The sequence below is a fragment of the Microcaecilia unicolor genome, chromosome 14 (assembly GCF_901765095.1).
Source record: "Microcaecilia unicolor chromosome 14, aMicUni1.1, whole genome shotgun sequence".
Classification (NCBI taxonomy): domain Eukaryota; kingdom Metazoa; phylum Chordata; class Amphibia; order Gymnophiona; family Siphonopidae; genus Microcaecilia; species Microcaecilia unicolor.
In genome coordinates, this window is record NC_044044.1 from 36,972,183 (window position 1) to 36,993,094 (window position 20,912).

The 20,912-nt window shown below is 44.4% G+C and overlaps 1 protein-coding gene and 1 long non-coding RNA gene across 3 annotated transcripts in view; one reads left to right on the forward strand and one right to left on the reverse strand.

Annotated features, from left to right (window-relative positions):
• Window positions 1-832: 832 nt before the first annotated feature.
• The window catches only part of LOC115458025 (pollen-specific leucine-rich repeat extensin-like protein 1), a 28,347-nt gene continuing 8,267 nt past the window's right edge, over window positions 833-20,912 (reverse strand). The window contains exons 3-4 of the mRNA XM_030187790.1: window positions 2,483-2,572; window positions 833-1,912 (exon numbers count right to left, since the gene is read on the reverse strand). Coding sequence (XP_030043650.1) covers window positions 1,542-1,912; window positions 2,483-2,572 — 461 coding nt within the window. The 3' untranslated portion in view covers window positions 833-1,541. The remainder of the gene's footprint in view (window positions 1,913-2,482; window positions 2,573-20,912) is intronic.
• Window positions 1,264-15,397, forward strand: LOC115458031. 2 transcript variants are annotated; one of them, XR_003940023.1, is made up of 2 exons: window positions 1,264-1,350; window positions 13,807-14,146. It is a non-coding gene; the product is annotated as an uncharacterized LOC115458031 (long non-coding RNA). The 2 variants fall into 2 exon arrangements; XR_003940022.1 differs by lacking the exon at window positions 1,264-1,350 and adding an exon at window positions 11,502-11,585 and having other exon boundaries at window positions 13,807-15,397.

Here is a 20,912-nt window from a genome sequence, read left to right on the forward strand (position 1 = left end):
TGCTTTCTGGAGTCTATCTATTAATGTTGTGGCAGAAAATTCAAGTTTTAAAACTATGGGGATAAGGGTATAGAGACTAGCTAATAAAGTTTGTTTCTTCTTCTTCTATTTTTTAAATTTCTGCGTTTATCAATAACCTACAATTCCCTCTTTTAAACCCAATCTTTAAGTTACCAAGCACAGAGCAAAGTAATGTCACTTAACTAGAGAAATGTCCTCTCCTCTTCCTGGGGGTGGGGGGGGGGGGGGGGTTGAGTATGGGTTTTCATTTAACTTCACTCATTCACACCTTGACAAACTCTTATCCTCAGGTCAAATAGGAATTTACCCCCCCTAAGCCGCGGGTCAATTGCTGACACTGCCTGATCAAAGTGAATGGCGAGTGTCGGCATTAACATGGCTTAGTAAACAGGGGTGTAAGCAGCTATGATTCATGATTACATGTTAACAAATAAATTAGCATAATTGCAGTAAATCATCAGAAAAGACTACGTGTTCCCACTCCAAAGAACTCATATCAGAACCAGAGATCAAATGAACGTCACGGCTCTTCATATAACTTCTGTCCCCTGGCCATCAAGCCTCTGATCCTGTGGGACCCCAATCCAGTCAGTTTTTAAGCAAAGGAAGCACAGTTGTCTCATGACTATTTCATTGCGCATAATCTACCAGGCAGGAAATCTGAACAGATGTATGAAGGCAGAATCTAAAGTGCATTTCTAACCTATTTGGCCAAATTCAATATGTGATCATGATAAGGGCACAATTTCCTTCAGTTAATGCCAGAATAAATCTCAATGCTGACACAGAGAGAAACAGGAGGAACCAAATGCAAGGTTATCTTTTCAATGCTTTATTGAGTAATGCTTTACAGTTGCTCCACCCTTCAGACAGAAAAACTGCATCAGTGTTCATTCAGTATACAACATTTTCTTTGGCTTAAACAAGATTACACAGAGGCTTCTGTGAGCAAAGTGATAATGTGTCCATCAGTGAAGGATCAGAGGAGCAGGAGAGATTTCCAGATCTAGTTACATTCCATGCCAACGCGTGGATGTGTTCTCTGGCTATGATGTTGAACTGGGCTAGAGAACTCTGGCAGAAGCCTGGATTCGGAGAAGAGGTTGGTGCTTGGGTTTCTCCTCTTCTCCTCAACCTGCAATCAACTCTACCTCTCCTTCCTCCACCATTCTACCCTCAACGCTTCTCAAAAGGATCATCAGTTTCCTCCTATGGAATGCTCTTGCACATATGACCACACATCTCAGCGCGATGTGGATTGGTTGATCTCAGGATGACATCACTGCCTCAAGGCTTGGACTGATGTGAACAGGTGATGGTGCTGACAGGGTAGGTAGAGTGAGCAGAGGGGTCTGTGAAGCAGCATGATGTGACAGTAGCTTAAATACACAGAATCTTCACTGATAAAGCAATGGACAGAGCTTGGGAGCATCCAAGGTGTTTGGTTTGTCCATGTGCTAGAAAGATCTTCTGAGTAACTGAGCACATGACTGGGGCTCCCTGGGCTTTGCAGGAGCTCATTACTTCGAAGGCTGCTTTGACTTTTCTTGACCTGGTTTTGGTTCCTTGGATGGTTCTTGTGCTGGAGTAGGAACAGGGTTGCCACATGGAACTTTGGGCTTCTCTGGCACTGGATCCTTAACTAGGTCTTTGGGCTTTTCCTGCACTGGTTTTGGGTTCTTAGATGCCTCTTGTTGCTTCTCTGGAACATGAGCAGATTTGCTGCAGGGTGATTTGGGATGTTCTGGTTCCTTCACTGGTTCTTTGGCTATATCTTGCACTGGATGTGGGTGCTGCACTGGTTTGGGGTTTTTAGATGGCTCTTGATGCTTCTCTGGAACGGGAGCAGATTTGCTGCAGGGTGATTTGGGATGTTCTGGTTCCTTCACTGGTTCTTTGGCTTTGTCTTGCACTGGTTTTGGATCCTGCACTGGTTTTGGGTTCTTAGATGGCTCATGATGCTTCTCTGGAACATGAGCAGATTTGCTGCAGGGTGATTTGGGATGTTCTGGTTCCTTCACTGGTTCTTTGGCTTTGTCTTGCACTGGTTTTGGATCCTGCACTGGTTTTGGGTTCTTAGATGGCTCTTGATGCTTCTCTGGAACATGAGCAGATTTGCTGCAGGGTGATTTGGGATGTTCTGGTTCCTTCACTGGTTCTTTGGCTTTGTCTTGCACTGGTTTTGGATCCTGCACTGGTTTTGGGTTCTTAGATGGCTCATGATGCTTCTCTGGAACATGAGCAGATTTGCTGCAGGGTGATTTGGGATGTTCTGGTTCCTTCACTGGTTCTTTGGCTTTGTCTTGCACTGGTTTTGGATCCTGCACTGGTTTGGGGTTTTTAGATGGCTCTTGATGCTTCTCTGGAACATGAGCAGATTTGCTGCAGGGTGATTTGGGATGTTCTGGTTCCTTCACTGGTTCTTTGGCTTTTTCTTGCACTGGATGTGGGTGCTGTACTGGTTTTGGGTTCTTAGATGCCTCTTGTTGCTTCTCTGGAACATGAGCAGATTTGCTGCAGGGTGATTTGGGCTGTTCTGGTTCCTTCACTGGTTCTTTGGCTTTTTCTTGCACTGGATGTGGGTTCTGCACTGGGTTTTGGTCCTTAGATGCTTCCTGGGGCTCCTCTGGAGCAGGAGCAGATTTCTTACTCTGGTGGTGGTCAGGGTGGTGGTGAGGGGCCATTTTTCTGGTGTATTTCTCACCTGCAGAGAGAAGGAAAAGAAAGAGGGAGGATACAGGATTATTCTCCCTGTTACTGGAAAAAAAAAAAAAGGTTTCTGTCTTTCAATTCAAGTAAAGAAGGTAGAGAAGGGAGGAAGGAGGGGAAAGGAGGAGTGAAGGAGAGAAAGGACAAAGGAGGGAGAGGGAAAGAGAAAAGGGAGGCACAACTGGAAAGAGGGAATAGGTGAGAAGAGAAGAGATGACTGAGGAAAACAGTGAAAGTGAAGGGAAAGGGTAGAGGAGACAAGGGGCAGGGCAGACGGAATAGAAATGAGGAAAATGAGAGATAAAAAGGAAAAGAGAGAGGAAAACATGAAGGAAGGTTAAATGACACAAATCCTGAGAGTAAAACTATTGCAAATGATAGGCTCTATGTACCCCACAGTCTTCTATCAGAGACCAGCACAATACTGAGCTCAGACAGGGCCTGTATATACAGGTCCTCAATCCAGGTGGGCCCCAGACAACCCCTCCTCAGCAGGGTCCTTGTTACAGGTCCCTTTCACACTCAAAACAGACATCAGAATTAACACTATGGGGCTGATATTCAGCCCACGGAAGGCAGCGCGCATAAGTATGGCGATTGGCACAGAGTCCGGATATTCAATGCCAGGCTTTTTCTTGTGACCGGCACTGAATATCTGGGTATATTTGGGCGCTAAAAAGTTAACCGGCTATGTCGATATTCAGCTCCAGTCAGTTAATGTTTTAGCAGTCAAAGATAGGACAGCTTAACACCGAATATCCAAGCCTTACTGGCTATGTCACGCGATATATATGTAAAACCAGTACTTAAATACCGCAAAATATCTCAAAAGTGGTTCACTGTAATTTACATAATATAAGAGATGGAATATCTTTTGCATGAATTTATAATAAGTCTAATAAAAAAAGATAAAAACTAACAAAGAAAAATCATATACCCTAAACATATGTCTGATAAAGAAAAGTTTTAAAATTCTCCCTAAAGAGATTATAATCATTAATTAAGCAAATGTTATTGCGCAAGGTTTTCCAAAGTTTGGCAGCCTGAAATGCCCGCAAAGAATTAAATACTCTCTTTGATCTCATTCCTTTAAAAGTTGGAAAATCCAATCTAGTCAATACACGCAGCCTTACGCTTTCCTTATACTACCAAGAACCTTATAGAAACACAGAAAAATGAAGGCCGATAAAGACCGTGTGGCCTATCCAGTCAGCCCATCCAAGCCATCCACTCTCCCTGTCACTCCCTGAGAGATCCTATGGACTTGTCCCAAGCTCTCTTGAATTCAGATGCTGTTTTCATCTCCCCCACTTTCACCAGGAGGCCATTCCACAAACTCATCACCCTTTCTGTGAAGACGTATTTCCTCAGGTTACTTCTGAATCTGTCCCCTCAACCTATGACCCCTCATTCCAGAGCTTCCTTTCAAGTGAAAGAGACTCGGCTCCTGTGCATTTATGCCGCATAGGTATTTAAATGTCTCTCCTCTCTTGCCTTTCTTCCAAAGTATACATATTGAGATCTTTAAGTCTCTCCATATGCTTTATGACAAAGACCACTGGCCACTTTAGTAGCCGCCTTCTGGACCGACTCCATCCTGTTTTTATCTTTTTGAAGGTGCATCTCCAAAATTGTACACAATATTCTAAATGTGGTCTCACCAGAGTCTTATACAGGGGCATCATCACCTCCGTTTTCCTATTGGCCGTTCCTCTCCCCATGCACCCAAGCATCCTTCTCGCTTTACCCATTGCCTTTTTCTACCTGTTTGGCCACCTTAAGATCATCACATATGATCGCTCCCAAGTCCTGCTCCTCTTTCCATGCTCAAAGGTTCTTCACCTTTGTTTTGGGGCCACCTAAGGCAATATCAGCCAGATGAAACAAGTCACAGTGTCAGATATTCAGACCACGGGAGGGACCAGCCTAAAACTGAGCCCAGACAGGCCTTATATGTATAGCACAAACTTGTATTAGAAACCAGCCCAATAAGGAGGGATCATGGCAGAGCAGCAGAGCCTGAACCCGACTCCATTCTCAGCTTAATCAAAGACTGGAGGATGAAAAGCCATTCGTTTATTATTATTATTTATTGCATTTGTATCCCACATTCCCCCACCTATTTGCAGGCTCAATGTGGCTTACATAGATTTGTTAACATTGTCATTGCAGGATATCAGATACAGTTAGTAATGTGTAGCGATTAGGAAGGGAAGATAGAGGAAGGGAGAGAGTGGTTAGGGTAGTTATAGGCGTTCATAATTGAGTGGGTTGGTGAGGTGACTTCTTGAGGCTATAGGTTCTCATTGTAGGCCTTGTTGAAGAAGTATGTCTTCAGAGATTTATAGGAGAGAAATGAGATTCACTTACCGAAGAGAAGCTGAAGGAAGAGCTGTCAGCTGGAATAGGGAGCCCTGGCACTGGGGATCTTTTATACAGACAGGACCTGGTACAAGGTGGCCCCATGATTCTAGTCCTACATTCCAACTGTGACTAACGGCAGGAGCTATGTCCTGAAATTGAGAGTGAGGTCATCTAATTAGCATTGACATCTTATCTGAGCAATACAACAATCAAGAAAAATAATTACTCTCAAGTTCATTCTGTACAATCTTGTCAGAGAATGTCCTCAATTCTTGTGTCCCCACCACAGTTTCCAGGGTCCCCAGACCCCTTCCAGTATCAGTCTCAGAGAGAAGAATAAGAGACAGAGAACTCATCCTCATGCAGTTCCTTTGTCTCCTCTAGCTCTGTCCTGGGTCCCCAGACCCCTGACCAAGATCAGTCAGAGACATTTTAGGGACAGAGAACTCATCCAGTTCCTGTGACCTCCACCAGCAGGTCTCCAGTGCCCCCAGACTCCTGCCAAGATACTACTACTACTTACCATTTCTATAGCGCTATTAGACATACACAGCACTGTATACTGAACGTGTAAGACATAGTCCCTGCTCGACAGAGATAACAATCTAATCAAGACAGGCAGGACAAATAAGGGATAAAGGAATTACTTAAGGTGGGAATTACAAAACAGACAAGGCTACTGAACAAGAGAATAGGAGTTAGGAGTTAAAAGCAGCCTCAAAGCTTTTAGCTTAGATTTGAATACGGCCAGAGACGTACTGACTCAGGAAGTCTATTCCAGGCATACCTTGCAGCAAGATCAACGGAACGGAGTCTGGAGTTTGCAGTGGAGAAGAAGGGTACAGATAAGAGAGATTTATCCAATGAACGGAGCTCCAGGGGAACAGTGTAGGGAAAGATAAGAGAGGTACTGAGGAGCTGCAGAGTGAAGGCACTTGTAAGTCAATAAGAGGAGTTTCAACTGTATGCGGAAACTGATAGGAAGCCAGTGAAGTGGCTCGAGGAGAGGGCTAATATGAGCATAATGACCCTGGCGGAATATTAGTTGTGCAGCAGAATTTTGAACAGATTGAAGACGAGAGAGATGGCTAAGTGGGAGACTTGTGAGAAGCAAGTTGCAGTAGTCTAACCGAGAGGTGATAAGAGTGTGGATAAGGGTTTTGGTACTGTGCTCAGAAAGGAAAGGATGAATTTTGGTGATATTATAGAGAAAGAAATGACAGATTTTAGCAGTTTGTTGGATATGTGCAGAGAAAGAGAGAGAAGTCAAAGATGACCCCAATGTTACGAGCTGATGAGACAGAGAGGACGAGAGTGTTCTCCACAGAGATATGGAATGGGGGAAGAGGAGAGGTGGGTTTAGGGGGAAAGATAAGAAGCTCAGTCTTGGTTATCAGGGCTGCCAAGAGACAGAGCTGGGCTCAGAGCACAGCTGTCAATGGCCCCCCCCCCCCCCACCTCAGGATGCAGCCACTGGGCCTCTCCCCACTCAGGATGCAGCTGCTGGGCTACCCCACCCACACTTGAGATGCGGCCGCTTCTGCTGTCCCTCACTCACTCTTGGGCTGCCACCAGATCCCAGCACTGGGCTCCCCCTTGGAGGCTGGGGAGGAGCTGAAGCACTGATGTGGGAGGCCCTGCCCCCTACGTCAGTGCATCTGCTCCCCCTGGCCTTCAAGGGGGGCCCGGCATCGTGGTCTGTCTCTCACCTGCTCCAATGTGCCAGGACTGGTTCCCGATAGGAGCAGAAGAGGGACAGACCCTGGGGCCCGGTGCTGGGCCCCCCCTGGAGACCAGACCTGGGGAATTTTGCCCCCCCCCCCCCTTTCAGTGGCCCTGTTGGTTATGTTTAGTTTTAGATGGTGGTGAGACATCTAGACAGCAATGTCAGACAGGTAGAGACTTGGGCTTGGATTCCTGCTGAAATTTCTGGTGTGGAGAGATAGATTTGGGAGTCATCAGCATAAAGGTGATATTGAAAACTATGGGAAGAGGTCACAGCACCAAGGGAAGAAGTATAGATGGAGAAAAGAAGAGGTCCTAAGACAGAGCCCTGAGGTACACCCACTGATAGTGGGATAGAAGTGAAGGAGGATTCACCAGAACGTATACCAAAAGTGCGATGGGAGAGATAAGAAGAAAACTAAGAAAAAGAACAGTGCCCCAAAATCCAAGTGAGGACAGCATATCAAGGAGTTCAACAGTGTCAAAAGCAGCAGATAGATTGAGAAGGATGAGGACAGAATAGAGACCTTTTGATCTGGCCAGTAACAGGTCACTGGAGACTTTAGCAAGGGCTGTTTCAGTTGAATGTAGAGGGCGAAAGCCAGATTGAAGTGGATCAAGGATAGCTTGAGATGAAAGAAAGTCAAGACAACGGCAGTGAACAGCACGTTCAAGTAGCTTGGACAAAAAAGGGAGGAGGGAGATGGGGCAATAGTTGGAAGGGCAGGTAGGGTCTGATGAACATTTTCTGAGGAGTGGTTTGAAGGCATCAGGAACAGTTGCAATGGAAAGTGAAAGATTGAGGATATGACAGATAGAAGGGAGTACAGCTGCTGGGTCTGAATCGTGAGTTCAGTATGGTACTTCGGTGGCCCTTCGATTAGAATACAGCTGTGGGGATCTGAATCATGAGTCTTCCTGTAGATTTATGTTTAATGAGTGGTTATTATTCTTTTCACAAAGCTTTGAAGACTCATCTTTGTAATTCCTGATCTTTTGTATTAGTATTTTTACTTTCATTTTATCTGACCTTAAATCTTAAATTGTGGTAGTTGGCAGCTGACAAATCCTCTATAACATAATATAACATAACATGGGTTTGCCAGAGACTTAAATCCCAGACAATATGGGGAGAGATGGTGGTGGCAGAGGGAGGGGGGGGGGGGGGGGGGGGGGTTAGTACTCTGAGGACACCATGATGTAAATATTCTCAAAGGAAGGATAGTTTAACCCCCTGCCATGGTTCAGGTTTAGTTTAATAAATTTTCTATACTCACATTCTGGGGAACCATCAGGACACTTTACAATATGAAAGTAGAGAGGTGTGGTAACCTTCGAAAGCTAATCAAGAAATGTATTAAGTTATGTCCAATAAAAAAAGGTATCATCTTATTTTCTTTTCCATGTTTTGTTTTGTTTGATTTCTATTGATAACCTACAATATGAAATATATTGTAAAATAAATTCTAATCAATGTAAAGACAGTACAAATGTTAAGAAATGATCCAGAGTCCCTGGTTCTGGTACTGATGCAAGTGTATTGATTAGACCATTAGACTTGTGACCTGAACTATGTACACTTGTACTTCAGCAGTATCTCTGCAATTATTCTCATTCCTTGTAACATCTAATGATGAATCATACACACTTACTCCTGACCTTATCCAAGAATGAGAGTTTGTCATGCTGGAAGTGCGAGAAGAAGGAATGCAAATCCATACTCACCCCTGACACACATTACACATACCACCCTCCACTACACACCCACATTCACACATTCACAGCTCCCCCGACACCTACAATCCCACCTCCCCACACACACAAAGTCTATCCCCTACACATATAAGCACACAGACACACACATTCATCCCCACCTCCACCCTCCACAACACACCCACATTCACAGCTCCCCCGACACCTACAATCCCACCTCCCCACAGACGCAAAGTCTATCCCCTACACATATAAGCACACAGACACACACATTCATCCCCACCTCCACCCTCCATACACACCTATAATTCTTCATCTCCCCACATAACGGAACCAACGTAGGATGGAGCTATTCTAGACCTAGTGCTTACAAACAATGTTTCTGATATTACGGTGTGAGATCGTTTGGCATCTAGATAGACATCACCGAATGGTTCGATATTAAGACAAAGGAGGAGAGGGCTTATTCGAGATTGAAGGTCCTAGATTTCAAAAGAACTAACTTTGCTGAGATGGTGGAATTTCTCAAGGAAGAGTTAATTGGTTGGGAACAACTGAAGGAAGTAGAACAGCAGTTGGCAAAACTGAAAGGAGCCATCTTAAAGGCGACAATCTCTATGTTAGAAAATTACATACAACAGAGGAAAAGAAGACCACGCTGGTTCTTGAACATAGTAGCTGAAAAGGTAACGGAAAGACGATTAGCCTTCATACGTTACGAGAGGACTCAGAAAGAAGAAGAAAGCTAAAAATACATGGAAAAACTAAGAGAAGCTAGAAAAGTTGTCAGGAAAATGAAGAGGCAAATGGAAGAAAAGATAGCCAACACGGTAAAATTAGGGGCAAGACATTTTTCATATATATAAATGACAGGAGGAAGTGCCATAATAGCATGCTGAGGGGGAGAAATATGTAGAAGCTGATAAGGATAAAGCTGATCTGCTTAACAATTACTTCTGTTCTGTGTTCACGGATGAAAGGCCGGGGGTAGGACCGGCAGAAAACAAATGCAATTGGGGATGGATGTATGGTAGACCAGGACCGATTCTCAGAAGACTGTGTTCGTGAGGAGCTATTGAAAACCCACCTCTTCGAGAAAAGCTATGGCAAGAATCAAAACATATGAAGTCCTTACGCACTAACAGAGATAGGGCAATACACTCTCTTCTGATCTCTCTTCCCCTTATTCTCACCACACTTAAAACTCTACCCACAGATGGAACTGTTATACCCTAATGTTCTCTCGCCATTGTTCTATCGCCGATCACTTCCCCATTGTTACATTCTACTGTTCCATTCCCAAACTATGTTTGACTTTGACTTGTTTTCCCAAAATATGTTTGACTTCGACTGTCTTCCCATAACTCTTCTCAATATAACCCATAACCATATTGTAACCAATGTAATTCCATGACTCACAATGTATTGTAAGCCACACTGAACCCTCAAATAGGTGGGAAAATGTGGGATACAAATGCAATAAATAAAATAAATAAAGCTAGCTAAGTTAAAAGTAGGCAAAGTGATGTGGCCCTGATGGGATACATCCAACGGTAATAAAGGAACTCGGGGAGGTTCTGGCTGTTTGACCTCTTCAAAGATTCCTTACATTGGAGTGGTCCTGGAGGAGTTCAGAAGGGCAGATGTAGTCCCCCTGCATAACAGCGGAAGTAAGGAGGAGGTTGGGAATTACAGACCTCGGTGGTGAATAAAGTAATGAAAATATTTTCAAAAGCAGAGGATTGTGAGGTTTCTCAAATCGAATAGCCTGTAGGACCTGAGGCCCCATGGTCAGCAAGTCTCTCCTCATACATCTTGAAACACAAATGGAAAGGCCGGCAGGATCCGAGGCAGCAGGATTTCACTAGAGACAGGTCATGTCAGACAAATCTGATTGATTTCTTTGACTGGGTGACCAAACAATTAGATGTGGAAGGGGTGCTAGATGTGATGTACTTGGATTTTAGCAAAGCCTTTGACACGGTTCCACGTAGGCGACTGATAAATAAACTGAGTGCCCTCGATATGGAACCTAAAGTGACTGACTGGATTAAAAACTGGTTAAATGGAAGGAGACAGAGGGTAGTGGTAAATGGAGCTTGCTCTGAGGAAAGGGATGTTATCAGTGGTGTACAGCAGGGGTCCATCCTTGGGCCGGCTCTTTTTAACATCTTTGTGAGTGATACTGCGGAAGGAATGTCTGATTACGTTTGTCTCTTTGCGGATGATACCAAACTCTGTAATAAGGTGGACACCCCAGAGGGAGTGGATGACATGACGAAGGAACTAGTGAATCTTGAAGAAGGATCCAATGATTGGCAACTAAGACTTAATGATGCAAAATGCAGGGTCATGTACTTGGTTACAAGAATCCAAGGGCATGGTACAATATAGGGGGTGAAGTGCTTCTGCGTACGAAAGAACAATGGGAGACTTGGAGGGTAATTGTGTCTGATGACCTTAAGGAGGCCAAACAGATAGAAAAGGTGATGGTTAAAGGCATGGCACTGCCTCTAGAGTAATGTATAATGCTGACACTGGTCCTGGCAAGGGGTCTGGGGACCTGTGACACAGCTAGAGGGGACAGAGGAAACGAATAAGTTCTCTGTCCCTACAACTTCTCTCTGAGACTGAGCATGGCAGGGGTCTGGGGACAAAGGACACAGCTAGAGGGGACACAGGAAACGAACAAGTTCTCTGTCCCTACAACCTCTCTCTGAGACTGAGCCTGGCAGGGGTCTGGGGACACTGGAACTGTGATGGGGGCACAGAAATTGGGGAAGTTCTCTGTCTCTGACTAGATTGCACAGGATGAACTTGGGAGTAATTATGCTTCCAAATTGTCACATTGCTCAGGTGAGATGAAAAGGCAAATTGCCTAATTGATGACTCACCATTAATTTGGAGTCATAACTCCTGCCGTTAGTCACAGCTGGAATGTGGGACTAGAATCATGAAGCAACCCCAGTACCAGCCCTCCTGGCTGTATAAAAGATCCCCAAGTGCCAGGGCTCCATATTCCAGCTGACAGCTCTTCCTTCAGCATCTCTTCGGTAAGTACATCTCATTTCTTATAAACGAATGGTTTTTCATCCTCCAGTCTTTGGTTAAGCTGAGAATGGAGTCGGGTACAGGCTGTGCTCTGTCATGATCCCTCCTTATTAGGCTGGTTTCTAATACAAGTCTACCTCAGTATTGGGCTGGTTCCCAAAAAGTAGACATATTTCTCATAGCTGATGTCCAGGTATAACAACTTCTTTCCCAATTGTACCTCACTAAATTATTTTAATTGGCTTTTCACCAAGGAACTTGTACTAACCTTTTTTGAATTCCTTCATGTCAGTCAGTTGCCTTTATCACTACTCTCTTCATCCTTCCCCCTCTTCCTCTCCATGCTCCCTTTTCTCTTTCTTACTTTTTCTCTCCCTTTTCATTTATGGTTTCCAAATACCGAGTTATTCAATGGCCAGGCTAGTTGCTGGCAGATCCCTTAAACAGTCAAGGGAAAACCCCATTATTTTTCCTTGTTGTGGTCCTTCTCTTCCCCCTCCTGGGTTCAGCCAGTGTCTCCTCTCCCTCTCCTTCTGCCCACCCCCCTTCAGTCCAGTGTCTCCCTCTTATCCTCCCCCCCCCCACCATCCTCCAAACTTGTCTTGATCACCAGTAGTAGCAGAGATTAAATCAGACTTCCTCAAGCCAGGCTTTCCTCTTCCATGTCCCACTTCTTCTGATGGTAACTTCCTGATTCTGCGCAGGTGGCACATAGTAAAAAGGGAAGGCCATGATGCCAGCTAGAGAAAGTTTGCCTTATTCTCTGCCACTGCAGGTGTTCTAGGGAAGTTTGGTTTACTGGGGATGTGCTAGATCTAAGGGAAGGGGGCAGGAGGGGGGAGATGGAGATTTGCTGGACCTAGGGACAGGAAGATGGAGTTGTGCTGGACCTGGGCAGGAGGGAGGGATCTCAAGATATACTGAGGAGGGAGGCAAGAAGGGAACGAGAAAGAGACTGAACTGAGGTAGGGTAAGGCAGGAGGAAAGACACTGGACCCATGAAGGAAGAGTAGACAATACTTCAGTTGGCAAGCAAAGGGCAGGAAAGAGAGGGAGAGATGCTGGACCTGGGGTGTGGGGTGCAGGAGGGAGGAAACTCAGAGGGAGGGAAAGATCACAGAGAAGAGATGCTAGGCACTAAATAAGCATAGGGACATGGATACAGAAGGGCGATGCTGGAAAAGGGGAAGGACAAGGACAGAGGGGCGATGCTGGACAAGGCAAAACAAGGACACAGAAGGAAGATGCTGAATATAAGGGGAGGATAGAGATTGTAGGGGGGGGGGGGCAGAATGGCAGAAGGGTACAACAGTAAGTATAGAAGCCAACTTTTCAAAATAATTGGGGGTGCGAAACCCAATGGAAATTACCTCCTCTGGACACTGTCAAGGAGTTTGCCCAATATTGGGGGTGCTCATCTGGACATAAGAATTGAAATACCTAAATCGTGCCAACACTCCATGCTACTAATCCCAGGGCAAGCAGTAGCTTCCCCATGTCTGACTCAATAGCAGACTTTGGACTTTTCCTCCAAGAACTTGTCCAAACTTTTTAAAACCCAGATACGCTAACTGCTGTTACTGTATCCTCCGGCAAAGAGTTCCAGAGCATAACTGTTGGTTGAGTGAAAAAATATTTCCTTCTATTTGTTTTAAAAGTATTTCCATGTAACTTCCTTGAGTGTCCCCTAGTCTTTGTACTTTTGGAATGAGCAAAAAAATCGATCTACTCATTCTATACCACTCAGGATTTCATAGACCTCAATCATATCTCCCCTCATCCGTCTCTTTTCCAAGCTGAAGAGCTCTAACTCTTTAGCATTTCCTCATATGACAGGAGTTCCATTTCCTTTATGACAGTAGGTGTGGCAAGGGGCTTGGGGTGGGGAATGGAATGGGACAGGTTTTGGGTACATTTCTGTCAAAAAGTTGACAACCTTAGTTCCATCTTCCAGAGTCCCTGTCTCTTTTCTTCAGTACCCTCTTCCCTCTCTCAGTTCCCCACCCTACCTCTTACCTATTCTGTCCTCATCCTCACACCTCACTTTTCACTTTCCTTCCCCGCCTCTTTCTCCTTCCTCTTCCTCTTCCCTTTGTTCCTTCTCTACTACCTTTGCTTGAATTGAAAGACAGAAACCTTTTATTTTCTCCAGTAAAATAACTGATTGAGTAGAGCCCCCTGTAACAGGGAGAATAATCTTGTATCCTTCCCTTCTCTCTGCAGGCGAGAAATATACCAGAAAAATGCCACACCACCACGGCCACCCAGAGGAGCACCAGGGTGCATCTAAAAACCCAAACCAGTGCAGAACCCACATCCAGTGCAAGAAGAACCAGTGAAGAAACCAGAACAGCCCAAATCACCCTGCAGCAAATCTGCTCATGTTCCAGAGAAGCAACAAGAGGCATCTAAGAACCCAAAACCAGTACAGCACCCACATCCAGTGCAAGAAAAAGCCAAAGAACCAGTGAAGGAACCAGAACATCCCAAATCACCCTGCAGCAAATCTGCTCATGTTCCAGAGAAGCAACAAGAGGCATCTAAGAACCCAAAACCAGTACAGCACCCACATCCAGTGCAAGAAAAAGCCAAAGAACCAGTGAAGGAACCAGAACATCCCAAATCACCCTGCAGCAAATCTGCTCCCGTTCCAGAGAAGCATCAAGAGCCATCTAAAAACCCCAAACCAGTGCAGCACCCACATCCAGTGCAAGATATAGCCAAAGAACCAGTGAAGGAACCAGAACATCCCAAATCACCCTGCAGCAAATCTGCTCATGTTCCAGAGAAGCATCATGAGCCATCTAAGAACCCAAAACCAGTGCAGGATCCAAAACCAGTGCAAGAAAAAGCCAAAGAACCAGTGAAGGAACCAGAACATCCCAAATCACCCTGCAGCAAATCTGCTCCTCTTCCAGAGAAGCATCAAGAGCCATCTAAAAACCCCAAACCAGTGCAGCACCCACATCCAGTGCAAGATATAGCCAAAGAACCAGTGAAGGAACCAGAACATCCCAAATCACCCTGCAGCAAATCTGCTCATGTTCCAGAGAAGCATCAAGAGCCATCTAAAAACCCCAAACCAGTGCAGGAAAAGCCCAAAGACCTAGTTAAGGTTCCAGTGCCAGAGAAGCCCAAAGTTCCATGTGGCAACCCTGTTCCTACTCCAGCACATCCACAAGAACCATCCAAGGAACCAAAACCAGGTCAAGAAAAGTCAAAGCAGCCTTCGAAGTAATGAGCTCCTGCAAAGCCCAGGGAGCCCCAGTCATGTGCTCAGTTACTCAGAAGATCTTTCTAGCACATGGCCAAACCAAACACCTTGGATGCTTCCCAGCTCTGCCCATTGCTTTATCTCCTTAACAGTGTCAGTAAAGATTCTGTGCGTTTAAGCTACTGTCACACCGCTTTCCAAACTCCTCAACAGCCTGTCCCCCCCCCCCCCCCCCGCACACACACACCTCCCCGGTGAAGGTAGAATGGGGAAGAGGGAGAGGTGGAGTTGATGGCAGGTTGAGGAGAAGAGGAGAAACTCAAGCTTCCACCCAAGTTCTCTAATGCGATTCAACACGACAGCCAGAGAACATATCCACGCATGTTGGCATGAAATGTAACTAGATCTGGAAATCTCTCTTGTTCCTCTGATCCCTCTCCACTGATGGACACATTATCACTTTGCTCACTGAAGCCTTTGTGTAATCTTGCTTAAACCAAAACAATGCTGTAAACTGAATGAACAGTGATGCTCCACTCTTGACCTCTGAGAGAAAAGCTACAACTGTAAAGAATTACTCAATAAAGCATTGAAAAGATATCTTTCCACTTGGGTCTCATTTCTGTCTATGACTTGTGTGTCAGCATTGAGATTTATTCTGGCATGAACAGAGGTGTTTTCTCTCAATTTATTATCCATATATCAGCAGGAAATTGTGCCCTACACCATGACCCCCTACTGGATTCTGCAGCAAACTCTAGAAATGCACCTTAGATGCTGGCTACATAGATCTGTTAGATTTCCCAGCTGGTAATATGCACAGCTTTTGGAGAATGGCCTAAAGCTTTCCATTTAAAGGAGGGTAGGATTAGAGCAGAGGTTCCCAAACCAGTCCTGGGGACCCCAAGCCAGTCAGGTGCTCCAGATATCTACAATACATTTTCATCAGATCAATTTCAATGCAGGGCATGCACATTTCTGTCATGCATATTCATTGTGGATATCCTGGAATATCTCTCTATTTGGAGGGTCCCAGGGCACGTCTGGGGGCCACTGGATTACAGGCATAGTGGCCAGGGACCAGAAGTCATGGGAAGAGCCGTGATATTCACTCCCTCTAGGATTCTACCCCAAGAGTTCTTCTGGGTGGTAGCACATATTATCTCTTCCGATGACTTACTGTAATTAAAATAATTTATTCTTGCCATCTAACGATGAATCACATTTACTTCTTACTTAATATGAGGATGAGAGTTTGTAATGTTTGAATGACTACAGACGTAATGCAACCACATACTCATCTTTCCACATACACACACCAACACACCTAAAACCCATTCCACACACATTTACTACCCCCAGCTACCTACACATATAATCACACTCCCCACAAACATACATACACCAAGACACCTACAAACCATTCCACACCAACACATTTACAACCCTCTCCTCCCTACACATATACTCACATGAACCACATACATACACACGCCAACACACATCTAAAACCCCTTCTGCACTCAAATATTACAACCCCCTCCTCCCTGCACATATAACTGCACGAACATACATACAACACACCTACAAACTATTGCACACTAACACATTTACAACCTCCTCCTCCCTACACATATACTCACAACCCACATACATACACACACCAACACAAATCTAAAACCCCTTCTGCACTCATATATTTACAACCTTCTCCTCCCTACACATATAACCACACTCCCCACAAACATACATACAACACACGTACAAACCATTCCACACTAACACATTTACAACCTCCTCCTCCCTACCCATATACTCACACGCTCTACATACATACACACGCCAACACACATCTAAAACCCCTTCGCACCCAAATATTTACAACCCCCTCCTCCCTACACATATAACCACACCCCCCATGAACATACATACAACACACCTACAAACCATTCCACATCAATACTTTTACAACCCCCTCCTCCCTGCACATATAACTCCACGAACATACATACAACACACCTACAAACTATTGCACACTAACACATTTACAACCTCCTCCTCCCTACCCATATACTCACAACCCACATACATACACACACCAACACAAATCTAAAACCCCTTCTGCACTCATATATTTACAACCTTCTCCTCCCTACACATATAACCACACTCCCCACGAACATACATACAACAAACCTACAAACCATTGCACACTAACACATTTACAACCTCCTCCTCCCTACACATATGCTCACACGCTCTACATACATACACACGCCAACACACATCTAAAACCCCTTCGCACCCAAATATTTACAACCCCCTCCTCCCTACACATATAACCACACCCCCCATGAACATACATACAACAAACCTACAAACCATTGCACACTAACACATTTACAACCTCCTCCTCCCTACACATATGCTCACACGCTCTACATACATACACACATCAACACACATCTAAAACCCCTTCTGCACCCAAATATTTACAACCCCCTCCTCCCTACACATATAGCCCCACGAACATACATACAACACACTTACAAACCATTCCACACCAACACATTTACAACCTCCTCCTCCTTACACATATACTCACACGCTCTACATATGTACACACATCAACACACTTCTAATACCCCTGCTGCATTCAAATATTTACAACCCCCTCCTCACTACCCATATACTCACAACCCACATACATACACACACCAACACAAATCTAAAACCCCTTCTGCACTCATATATTTACAACCTCCTCCTCCCTACACATATGACCACACTCCCCACGAACATACATACAACACGCCTACAAACCAGTCCACACTAACACATTTACAACCTCCTCCTCCCTACCCATATACTCACACGCTCTACATACATACACACGCCAACACACATCTAAAACCCCTTCGCACCCAAATATTTACAACCCCCTCCTCCCTACACATATAACCACACCCCCCATGAACATACATACAACAAACCTACAAACCATTGCACACTAACACATTTACAACCTCCTCCTCCCTACACATATGCTCACACGCTCTACATACATACACACATCAACACACATCTAAAACCCCTTCTGCACCCAAATATTTACAACCCCCTCCTCCCTACACATATAGCCCCACGAACATACATACAACACACTTACAAACCATTCCACACCAACACATTTACAACCTCCTCCTCCTTACACATATACTCACACGCTCTACATATGTACACACATCAACACACTTCTAATACCCCTGCTGCATTCAAATATTTACAACCCCCTCCTCACTACCCATATACTCACAACCCACATACATACACACACCAACACAAATCTAAAACCCCTTCTGCACTCATATATTTACAACCTCCTCCTCCCTACACATATGACCACACTCCCCACGAACATACATACAACACGCCTACAAACCAGTCCACACTAACACATTTACAACCTCCTCCTCCCTACCCATATACTCACACGCTCTACATACATACACACGCCAACACACATCTAAAACCCCTTCGCACCCAAATATTTACAACCCCTCCTCCCTACACATATAGCCCCACGAACATACATACAACACACTTACAAACCATTCCACACCAACACATTTACAACCTCCTCCTCCTTACACATATACTCACACGCTCTACATATGTACACACATCAACACACTTCTAATACCCCTGCTGCATTCAAATATTTACAACCCCCTCCTCCCTACACATATAACCACAGTCCCCCCGAGTATACATACAACACACCTAGAAACCATTCCATACATTTACAACCCCACCTCCCTACTCATATGGCTTAGCCACTGTTGGAAACAGGACACTGGGCTTGATGGACCTTTATCTACTTATTTAATTATCTATTTATTAATTAGCATTTACCACCTTTTTGAAGGAATTCGCTCAAGGCTATGTACAGTAAGAATAAATCAAGCATGAGCAATAGGCAAGTACAGCAGTAAAAATATTGAAATAACTTATAGCAAGCCGCTTAAGGATAAACTATGGGAACTGCCAAAACATTTAGGGGCCCTTTTACTAAAACAAAAACTTGATGTGCGCCAATCCGGAAATACCATCGGCTTAATGCGGGCACCAGCGGCAGTTCCACCTCCAGAGCGTGCCATTTCTGGCGCTACAGAAAATCAGGTCTGATTTAACCCCGCCTGTAACTGGGCAGTGCCAATCACAGCCCAGTTACGCTGGGTTAGCATGGGAACCCTTACCACCACCTCAATTGCTCTTTGTCCTCCCCTTTCTATCACAGAATCCCCAAAGGCGGACTCTCCCCCACCAAGCAATTCACAGGTTCGCCAAGTCCCACTGTAAACTGGATACATGCCCCAACTACCTAATAAAATCAGCCCATCAACGCTTCATAGCAGACCTCACATCACACCTAAACTACATACTGCAACATGGATTCTTTCCTAAGGACAAAGGCAACATACTACTCACCCCAATACCTAAAGATTCAAAGAAAAAAGTAAATGAAATCACCAACTTACGCTCGGTAGCATCCATCCCTTTGGTAGTCAAACTGCTGGAAAGAATGGTAACCAAACAACTTACTGACTACTTAAACAAATTCTCAATACTACACGAGTCACAATCAGGATTTCATTCCAACCACAGCACCGAAACAGTAATAATCACTCTCCTAACCAAATTCAAACAAGAAATTGCAACAGGCAAAAATGTACTCCTCCTACAATCCGGCATGTTTAGTGCGTTCGACATGGTAAACCATAAAATATTACTAAACATCCTAGAATACTTTGGAATCGGTGGAAAGGTACTTGGTTGGATCAAGGGTTTCCTGACCACAAGAACATACCAAGTGATATCAATATCACCACCATGGAAACCAGAATGCGGTGTACCCCAAGGTTCACCGCTATCACCGACCCTCTTCAACCTAATGATGACCCCACTAGCCAAATCCACATCCAACCATGGCCTTAACCCCTACATCTATGCAGAGGATGTCATGATATACATCCCGTTCAAACATGATCTAACAGAAATCACAAACAAAATCAAACTCAGCCTGCAAATCATGAACTCTTGAGCGGATGCATTTCAACTAAAAGTCAACGCAGAAAAAACACATTGTTTGTGTTGTATTGTGATGAGAGGATGAGACAAACTCACCACTATAAGTACCTCAGAATACACTCTTCCTGTCTCAGGCAGCCTGAAAATTCTCGGAGTCACAATCAACCGAAACCTTACGCTAGAAAGCCAAGCGAAATTTACAACAAAGAAAATGTTCCACTCAATATGGAAACTCAAACGAGTAAAACCTTTCTTCCCGAGGGAAACATTCCGAAGTCTGGTACAATCAATGGTACTAAGTCACCTAGACTACTGCAATGCAATATACGCCGGATGCAAAAAACAAATTATTAAGAATCTTCAAACTGCCCAAAACACCGCAGCCAGATTCATATTTGGAAAAACGAGATATGAAAGCGCAAAACCCCTACGTGAAAATCTACATTGGCTTCCATTCAAAGAACGAATTGCGTTCAAAATCTGCACCCTGGTTCACAAAATCACTCACAGCGAAGCCCTGATCTACATGGCAGACCTCATAGACCTACCAACCAGAAATGCAAAAAGGTCATCACACACATATCTAAATCTCCACTACCCAAGCTGCAAAGGACTAAAATATAAATCAACATATGCATCCATTTTCTCCTACATAAGCGCTCAACTATGGAACGCACTACCAAACATCATGAAAACAAAGCACGACCTAACAATCCTTCGGAAATTATTAAAAACCAATTTGTTCAAAAAGGCATACCATAACGACCCAACCTAATCACCGGAACCCCACAACACAACGAAACTCATACAAGAACTGAACAAAACTTAACCCTTCCTCCTTGACTACCCAATGTACTCTATCACTTTTTGATCCTTAATGCAATTACCACTCTGTATTTCTCATACCGGAATTGGCGATCACCGTCACGGTATTATGTAAGCCACATTGAGCCTGCAAATAGGTGGGAAAATGTGGGATACAAATGTTATAAATAAATAAATAATGGTCTATGGACTTTTCCTT